This window comes from Lynx rufus, unplaced genomic scaffold (assembly GCF_022079265.1).
Source record: "Lynx rufus isolate CCGP_SWC_20201006 ecotype Redwood Valley unplaced genomic scaffold, mLynRuf1.p SCAF_2, whole genome shotgun sequence".
Classification (NCBI taxonomy): domain Eukaryota; kingdom Metazoa; phylum Chordata; class Mammalia; order Carnivora; family Felidae; genus Lynx; species Lynx rufus.
Genome location: NW_025814834.1, coordinates 128,894,292 through 128,903,376, shown reverse-complemented (window position 1 = coordinate 128,903,376; position 9,085 = coordinate 128,894,292). Strand labels below are relative to the sequence as shown.

The 9,085-nt window shown below is 53.0% G+C and overlaps 1 protein-coding gene across 2 annotated transcripts; it reads left to right on the top strand.

The window, feature by feature from the left end:
• Nucleotides 1-2,934: 2,934 nt before the first annotated feature.
• Nucleotides 2,935-7,617, top strand: LOC124515940 (glutathione S-transferase Mu 4-like). Of its 2 annotated transcripts, XM_047085019.1 has the most exons (8): nucleotides 2,935-2,964; nucleotides 3,267-3,342; nucleotides 3,788-3,852; nucleotides 4,125-4,191; nucleotides 4,294-4,394; nucleotides 5,177-5,272; nucleotides 5,357-5,467; nucleotides 7,528-7,617. In XM_047085019.1, exons 1-8 carry the CDS (start codon nucleotides 2,935-2,937, stop codon nucleotides 7,615-7,617), a joined length of 636 nt encoding a protein of 211 aa, XP_046940975.1. The 2 variants fall into 2 exon arrangements, with proteins under 2 accessions (XP_046940975.1, XP_046940976.1); XM_047085020.1 differs by lacking the exon at nucleotides 5,357-5,467.
• Nucleotides 7,618-9,085: the final 1,468 nt, after the last annotated feature.

Sequence of the window (9,085 nt, the reverse complement as noted above, 5' to 3'; positions counted from 1 at the left end):
TGATTGACATTTTCCTTTGTAGATTAAAAAATGGTTTTTATATCTTGAAATCTGAAGTTTATTCAGACAATATTTTATTTATTTATTTATTTATTTTTAATTTTTTTTTTGTTTTCAACGTTTATTTATTTTTGGGACAGAGAGAGACAGAGCATGAACGGGGGAGGGGCAGAGAGAGAGGGAGACACAGAATCGGAAACAGGCTCCAGGCTCTGAGCCATCAGCCCAGAGCCTGACGCGGGGCTCGAACTCCCGGACCGCAAGATCGTGACCTGTGAAGTCGGACGCTTAACCGACTGCGCCACCCAGGCGCCCCTATTCAGACAATATTTAAAAGACTTTAAAAAATTACCATGAAGCAATTTATTTTAAAACCACTGTTGGTATTTAATTCTAATGTGTCATTTTATATTTTTGAGGCTATATTTTATTGAATTTTTAAAATTTACTTTGAGAGCTTAGCGTATTAGCAATAGAGCTGGAAGCAACTATGGAATGAAATCCAGAAGTCAGATTAGAGTCCCTTAGGCCAAATTTGACACAATTTGAATTTAAAACTGAACTTGTCAATATTTTAAAATCAGGAGAGAACACATACAAATCCAGAGGATGTGGCAATACCGGGACTGAATTTCTGCCTGGCAACAACTGGCTACACTCACTCCCTTCAGGCCACTCTCCAGCTTCCCTGCTCCCCATGGCTCCCTATTGCCTTGCACCAACCCACTGCATCCATTGGCATGATCCTCTGGGCCCTGCGCACCCAGGCCAGCCCTCCTCCTCCTCCTTCTGCAGAATTGTTCTTTTTCTTCTGAAGGGGCCATGCAAGCTCTGGACCCATCTCCTGTCTCCTCAGTGTCCTTTTCTGCCAGGCAATGCCTCTTTCTCCTGTGTTCCACCTCTCTCTCTCTTACTGTCTCTCAGTTTACACAGGGAACGTGTCCCATAGCTCAAAACATCTTTCCCTTCCCAGTTGCCCAGGACTTCCAGTTTTACAGCCAGGATTGTCTCATTCACAGGGTCTACTATTTGACAGCATCTCGGTGGTTGTTTGCCAATAAAGGAATGGCCAGATGGATGAATGCCAATGGAACAGTGTCTGTTCTACCCATTTTACATGTTATTATTCTGTGTCTTGTTAACTTCCACGTGTAACTTTCTAGGTGGAATCTAGTAATGTTCAGCTGTTCCAGGCTGAAGATGTATAAAACTCAAAATGACAACTCCTTAATGTATTCTGAAAACACAACTATTAAGAGAGCCAGCTTATGTGTGTTTGGCCCTTGACCACCATCGCCTCCCTGTGGGCAAACTTACCTGGAATTCACCTTGACCCAAAGGCTGCATCCTGAGCTTGGACCCAGACCTGGAGGACTTGCTGCTGGCAAGGGGGTGAATGGATGGGGAGCACGTGCAACAGAGGCTGAGCTCTTCCTGCCTCGGGCGACACTCTCTCCCAGCTCCTCAAGTTAGTGGAGATGGGCAGGCCTCTGACTTCGGTAATTTAATAGGAATTCGGTGTTGCCTCTGTGTCCTCCTCATTCCCCGCTCCACACTCGATCTTGGTACTTTGAAATCCTTACTGAATACTGGGGTCACACTGTGGACAATTAACAAAGTGTTCATTTTAAGCTTATTTTTCTGTAGTGCACCAACCTGTGCTTTCACTTGTAACCCATTTGTGTTATAAGGTTCCTTTCTTCTGTTGTCACTTCTCCATGAAACCTTGTTTATACAAAGGAGAGTGAGCCTCAGGCCAAGCTCTGTCCTACTCGCCTAGTTCTGAAAGAGTCCTCTACCTTCAAAGAGCAATGTCAGCAGCTAGGATATTGTTGCTGTGGAGGTTGTGCCACATGTCACAGATCACAGAAGGACTTCAAGGCCACCTGGGCCGCCATGACATACGAAAAGCACACATGGGTCACAGCTAGGGCCGGGGCTGGAATGCATGGACCTAGGCAGCCCCGGGTGTGCAGGGCCAGCCTGAGTGTGGTCCTGTGGGGCGTCCTCCACCCTCATGCTGACCACCCCCTCTGGCTGCCCTCTGAGGCAGGACAGGTGCCTTCCCTTCCCCCTTCACTCACATTCTGTGACCAGCACAATCCCTGTCACTGTGCTGTCCACGTGAGGGACATCTAGCTGGCTGGCAGGACATCTCTGGGGCTGCACCTCATAACCCTGCCCTTTGCCGGGACTGGTTCTGGATTCAGATTCACAACTTCAGACATAAGGGTAATTGATTCATTTCCACTTGAGCCTGAGTCCCAGCCACGTGACTGAAGGGATGGGCCCTTGGGAAACACTGAGACCACATTTCCTATTCTTTGCCCCTTGTCCTGGGTGGTAGTTCCATCACTGATAGTCTGTCCTCCAAGACATGTCCAGGGAGAAGTTTTCAGACAGGCCCGAATCCTGGGCCTCCTGGGCCTCCCGGGACAGGTGCTGCTGTAGCAAACTCCGGATGAGGGATACTGCTCTTTGGCCTTAACTAGATAGAGGATCCCAGAGCAGCCGAGGGCCGAAGCCAAGCGATGCCTACCGGGAAAGAGGGAGAGGAGTGAGCTCTGCGATCCGGACTAGTCTCCGGGTGCCCTGCCAGCTCCCAGAACTAGAGACAGAGCTCTGGATGGGGCCGGGAGCCGCGGGGCTGTGGGGAACCGGGGCGCCCTAGGCCGGTGGCCTTCAGTCTCGGACGAGACTACTGCACCCCGGCGACTGGAGGACAACGCACTAGGTCCTCTTGCAGCTGGCCTGGCCTCCGGTCGCTGTCGCCTCCTTTGGGAGCGGAAGGAGGTAGAAGGGGGGCGGGGCGGAGCACAGGCCGGGCCTAGGGGCGCAGTCAGGCCCCGCCCCGGCCCCGCATGCACGCGGGTCAACTTCTAGCTCAGTTCGGCTTGGGCCTTATCCTAAGACCACGAAACGCTGACAGCCACCATGATCTTAGGTTACTGGGACATCCATGGGGTGAGCGAGGGGGCACCGGGCTGGGGGTAGGGGTGGGGAGAGGAGGGGCGCGAGGGCAGAAAATGGGGCCAGCTGCCATTACTCCCAGAAGGTTCCAACTCCTGGCCGGCTGCATTTCAGCCATTACCCGTCCTTCTCAAGTGGGCGTGTGTCTGAGTCCCTGTGTGTGTGTGTGTGTGTGTGTGTGTGTGTGTGTGTGTCGCGCGCGGGTGGCGGCTCTGGGAGCTGAATGAGATTATCGCAGCAGAGAAAAGCAGGATGTCAGGACTTCTCTGATGTCTTCCCTCGGGTTTCCCTCCCAGTGGGCTCACGCCATCCGCCTGCTCCTGGCCTACACAGACTCACACTATGAGGGAAAGAAGTACACGATGGGGGATGGTAATGGCATCCCGTCGAGTTCTGACTTGTGCCCGGCTCCTCCTGACTAGTGACCAAGCCCCCCATGCCCTGGCCATGTGCTGCTCACCCCTGCCACTCGCCCCAGCTGGAGCAGGGCCTACCCTTCCCTAATTCCTCTGAGCCGTGCAGCAGCTTGGCCTTCCAAGGCAGGACAGAAGAGGAGGGTGCTGGAGCCCCTGAATCAGTAATCGGGTGGATTCCCCTTAGGACTTACCTAAGTGTTTTGTAGGATGCTGCTTCGGGTTCCAGAGTCTTATAAGCGTTCTTTGTCCCCAAACATGGAATGTGAGACTTAGTAGTCCAGATTCCAGATCCACCTGTTTGGGAGGCTTTGCCACTGACTCCTCATCCCCACCCCCACCCCCCAGTCACCAAAGGAGGTGGGGTCTGGGGAGTCTGTTTCACTCCCTGTTCTCCACCACAGCTCTGGACTATGACAGAAGCCAGTGGCTGGATGAAAAATTCAAGCTGGGCCTGGACTTTCCCAATGTAGGTACAGGGGTGAGAGTGATGTGGGGACAAGTGAGGAGGTGGGGGTCTCTGCCATCTGCTTTCCCAGCTCAGAGGTTTCAGGATTTGCTGCCTTCTTCTCAGGCTCTCAGCTTCCTGGTTCTCCGCCATGCTCTAGGTACCAGCCCGGTCAATCATTTGCAATATGCTGATTTAGTGCCTACCATGAGCCAGGCACTGAGAGTGCCCTTGTTCAAGGGAGGGGGTGCAGGGGCCCATGGCCTACCCACCTGCCCCTATTGCCCTTGCAGCTGCCCTACTTAATTGATGGGGCTCACAATATCATCCTTTGCTACATTGCCCGCAAACACAACCTGTGTAAGTGGGGCTGGGGACGGGATGCGGGGAAGAGGTGGCCATGCCCCTGGGCTTGCCTGGGGTGAAATGGTGACAGTGAGTTTCCTTTAGTGTGGACTGAAGGTGGGGAGACAGAAGAGGAGATGATACATGTGGATATTTTGGAGAACCAAGCTACGGACGCCTCTAATCAGCTCACCAGGGTCTGCTACAGCCCTGATTTTGTAAGTCCCTTCCCTGGACCAGGCTGGGCTGGGCCGGATTTTGACAGGACTTTTGCGATCCCTCTACTTGACATTTGAGCCCCGTGGAGCTTCTGATCCCCAAGCCAGTCCCTATACTGTCGTCAAAGTGGCCTTCTTAACTCAGTGCATTAGATGAAAACTCTGACTCAGTTCTTGCTAACCTTAAGATAGAGTCCAGTCCCCAAGTTGGAAATTTAGTACCTAGACAGTGTGTTTGCCTTGTTAGCTCACACTGTCTCCTGACACCCCCAAGTCTGAGCATCTTTGTGCAGCAGGCAGCTCAGGGGCAGCCACAGGGCTTTGTACCTCTCTCTTCTTTCTCTCAATCTCACAAATTCTACATCTTTCCAGAAACTGCTCAAGTGCTGCTCCTATCTATCACCCACAAGGTAGACTATAGAATACCTTTCCACTAGGCCGTTTCAGTTGTGTCTTCTTTGCTTCTTCCTGATGCCTGAGTCCAGAGCTCTGCCAGGCTCTCACAGCACTCCTGGGTTGGACCGGGGGGCGGGTGGCGTTTGAAGATGAGTGGTGACAAATTCAGGAACAGTGAGGTGTTGTTCTCTGCCTTCCCTCTGCCTCTCCCAGATGGGAGGTGGTGCCCAGTAGGAGTCTGCTGAACACAGATTGGAGAATTCATAGGCTGGACAATGGCCCAGCTCCAGTGGGGGCACTGGGGATCATGCACAACCCAGGGGAGCCCTGCATATCTGCCCAGAGAGTCTGTGCCTGAGGGTGGTGATGGCTCCTCTGTGCCTCAGAAGAGACTGAAGCCTGCGTATCTGGAGTCCGTCCCAGGCGAGATGAAGCTGTACTCACAGTTTCTGGGGAAGAGGCCTTGGTTTGCAGGGGAGAAGGTAAGGGGAATGCTTTGGGGGATGGGGGTTGTCATTTCTCCCAGCTTCAGAGTTAGGTGCTCATTTGTTCTTTGCCCGTCTTAGATCACCTGTTTGGATTTCCTGGCTTATGACATCCTTGACCTACACTGCATATTTGAGCCCAAGTCTCTGGACGCATTCCCCAACCTGAAAGAGTTCGTGGCCCGCTTTGAGGTGATTCCCTTATCCTCCCTACTAGTTATTTGTCATTTGTCTTCTGTCTTTTCTCTGATCCTTTCCTAGTCTTAAACTAAAAGAAACAATGGCTAGATGTGTGGAGGATTTGCTTTATGCCGGACTGTGCTCACATCTTACCTATATCGTGGGAAATTTAATCTTTACGACACTCCTGCATGGTGGCAGCGCTGTCACCTCCACGTTACAGATTAGAGCAACGAGGCAGAAAGGAGAAGTCATTTTGCTGAAGGTCACAGAGGCAGTGCAGGCTGTCCTGGGCTCCCAGGCAGTGGCTGGTTGCTATGGGCTGCAGTGAGTGTCTCTCCCTTTCCTGCACCAGAAGGTACGCTTCTGGACCTTTACTTGTCCGGGTCACACGCTCGGGACCACGTGAATGCAGCCGATGTTCAGGAGTGTGCGTGTCGCTGGCGTTAGTGGAGTGGAGACGGGGGAGGGCTGATACTGCATGAGAAGGACACAGACAACATTTACTCTGCGCCTCCGGGCAGCTTCGCAGCAACCTGATCCCCGCGTGGGGCTGCGCTGAGACCCCAGGTGTGTAGCTGGTACTGGGAGGTGAGGACATAAGTGGGGGCCCCTGCGGAAGGAGCTCATCTTGAGTCTTCTGTGGCGGGGCACTCTTCTTCCCTTACCTCCGTGTGTCCCTTTCCTTCCTCATTCCAATTACCGAAGATTCTGTGTCAGAGATGGGAGGGTCCATTCATTGTAAGTCCTCTTTGCTGACCTGATCTTGTGCTGTGCGCGAGGCACTGTGTCAGGCACAGTGGGGAAGCAAGGGTCCCGCAGCCAGCGTCCTGGGACTCAGTGCAGGCGAGGACCACAGGAACACCGAGCCGTGTGGTGTGGGTGCTACCAAGTGGAGGCTGGGGGTGCACAGCCTGGGCCTCATCTGACGTCACCGGTCACCCTTCGTCACTCGCTGGAGGGCACAGAGTCTGCTTTATGAGAGATGTGGGGATTTGGGGCACTCGTCCAGCAGGATTTTCAGCCCGCAGTCTGTTTCCCTTTCCCAGTCCCCATCGAGAGATCTGCTTTCTCAGCTGGTTTGTATCAGCCCTGGTTCTGGGCCCGGGTGACTGGGCTTGGGGATTATGCCAGAGCTCCTGGGACCGGCTGGCAGGAAGGACAAAGACAGCTGTGGGCTGCCGTGTGTGGCCTGCTCGGTACAGGCAGTCCCAGGATGTTTGAGTCCTTTAGAACTCACTGGGCCCTCCATGTCTTGGGAAGATGGTGCTCAGACATCCCCGAGTGCCATCTGCCCAATGGCTGCAGCAGGAACTGAGAGGAGGTAGTTGGTTCCCATGACATTGGGCTCAGGTACCAGGCCAAGCAGTTGGACTTTTTCCTTTCAGAGAGGGTAATCAGGGTCTGGCTTGGCCTGACTGTCACGCTCCCTAGCCTCTCCCTTTCGTGCAGGTTTTGCTGAGTCACTGGGTGAGGTCTGGCCTCTGGTGCCAGCTGCCCGGGCTCATTCTGATCCCTCCTTTGTACTGGGGTTCCCTGTGTGGCAAACCCTGGGAAGCCGGGAGCCTCCCTTGGCAAAAGGAGGGTGTTTGTAAGACAGAGAGGGACAGGGCCTCCTGAGAGGGTTGGGTGGGGAGGAGGGGGGCGGCAGAAAGAGCACAGACCCGGAAAGAGAGCAGCTGCACTCGAGCCCCTCCCCCCTACTCGCCCTGGGAGCCTGAGGAGGCCCTGGAGCCCTTTGTGTGTCTGTCAGCTTGCCTTCTGATGAACGGAGAGAGTAGGACCTCTCGTGTGGGTGGTTAGTGGAGGTTCTACACCTGTGTCGTCATCTCCGGTGGAAGTACAGCCCCCAGCACAGGGTAGAGTCTCCAGATGTGCTCTTATTTGTCACAGTGGTCACAGGTAGCTGGAAGATGTAAGTTAGGCCAGTTGTGGATGACAGGAAGACTGTTTTATGTCTTGACACTGGACCTCACCAGGACTGGTGCCATACTTGATGTGCCTCAGTAGGACTGCTTGAGCCCCGGCGGGGCAGCAGATCCTGATGGTGGGCCTTCTTTTTCCACCCACAGGGCCTGAAGAAGATCTCTGCCTACATGAAGTCCAGCCGCTTCCTCCCAGGCCCTCTGTTTCTAAAGATCGCCTTCTGGGGCAACAAGTAGGCCTGCGCGGGAGGCGATGGGAGGGAAGAGCCAGAGCTGTGGCTGCCCTGTCTCCCCGAACAGCTTGCTTGCTTCCTTGTCCTTTGTTACATTCCTCTGTCCCCATGAAATACCTTATTGGCGCCCCCCTTTTCCCTCTCCCTGTTCCGTTTTCATCCAGGCCCTTTGACACCGGCTCTCCACTTTGGCACATTCCCTTCCCCACCAATGTCAGCCCTCCTGTGCTAGAGCCAGCCAGACTGTTCTTCCCTCGGTGGTTGCTCTACTTTCAGGAGCCTGACTGGCTCCTGGTCTGTAGTGCTCAGCCCCGAGCTCCCCGGCACTGCCCTGAAGCCCAATATGGCCTGATGTGTACTCCTGGTTCCCCCAGGGTGTCCCTGCCCAGCCCAGCCTGATCCCCAGTAAAGCCTTACTCACCCCTGACACATCTTGTCTTCTTCACTCCTGGCCGTTTGATTCAGGCCCCACTGTGTTTTGTGATATGCGAGTCCCATTTTCTGTTGTGCATTGGGCCAGCTTGGTTAATGGGGATGTGTGTGTGGTGCCCAGAAAGGGGGCATGTAGGGTCCTAAGGATTCTTGTTCATTTGTATCTCTACTTCATATACTTCTGTGCCTCTGCGTGGGGTCTCTACAAAAAGAGAGAGGCTCTTCTGTGTCTGGGTTCCTATTTCATTCAGCATTCATGGAATGCCTCTTGGGAGCTTGTAGTAAGTACTCTGTGTTGTGGTTCAGGGGCTCTTGGGGGTTGGGCAGTCCACTGATAGTCTGGGATCCTGGCTGACTACATTCTGTCACCCTTTCCTGGGTGTTTTCCATGCTTTAGATACCCTTCCTCTGTGTTTTTAACAACTGTGAAAGGTGAAGTGAAATGTAATCACTTATGTTAAGGGGTTTGGGGGCACCTGGGTGGCTCAGTAGGTTAAGTGTCCGACTTTGACTCAGGTCATGATCTCGCGGTTCCTGAGTTTGAGCCCTGCATCGGGCCCTGTGCTGACAGCTCAGAGCCTGGAGTCTGCTTCAGATTCTGTGTCTCCCCCTCTCTCTGCCCCTCCCATGCTCATGCTCCTGCTTTCTCTCTCTCTCTCTCTCTCTCAATAATAAATACACATTAAAAAAAAATTTTTTTAAAGGGGGCGTGTTTAAAATGCAGTGAGGAGGCTATTAAGGAGATAGACCTTATGCACATCCTCATTAATGAAATCATAAACTTTGAATTGGGCCAAATTGCAAAGATTCCAGACTCTGCCCAAATGCCTGCAACTTTCTTCAGTTAGAGATTTTGCTCAGTAATAGACTTAGCAACCAACTATATTCAGCCAACGTTAGTTTTCTGCCACCAACACCAATCACAATTCTTTGTAAACACATATAAATGTCTTTTAAAACCTTTGACTTTTGTTCCGTAAGGGAACTTGGGTTGCTGCCCAAGCCTGTGCTCCCTGAATTACAGTTCTGAGACCCTGAAT

What these genes read in the sequence shown, in the direction of transcription:
- LOC124515940 (XM_047085019.1), top strand. Translation starts at nt 2,935, where the DNA reads ATGATCTTAGGTTACTGGGACATCCATGGG. An exon ending in TGGGCCTGGACTTTCCCAAT is followed by an intron (nt 3,853 to 4,124) that starts GTAGGTACAGGG and finishes TTGCCCTTGCAG; the next exon opens with CTGCCCTACTTAATTGATGG. An exon ending in TGCCCGCAAACACAACCTGT is followed by an intron (nt 4,192 to 4,293) that starts GTAAGTGGGGCT and finishes TGTGGACTGAAG; the next exon opens with GTGGGGAGACAGAAGAGGAG.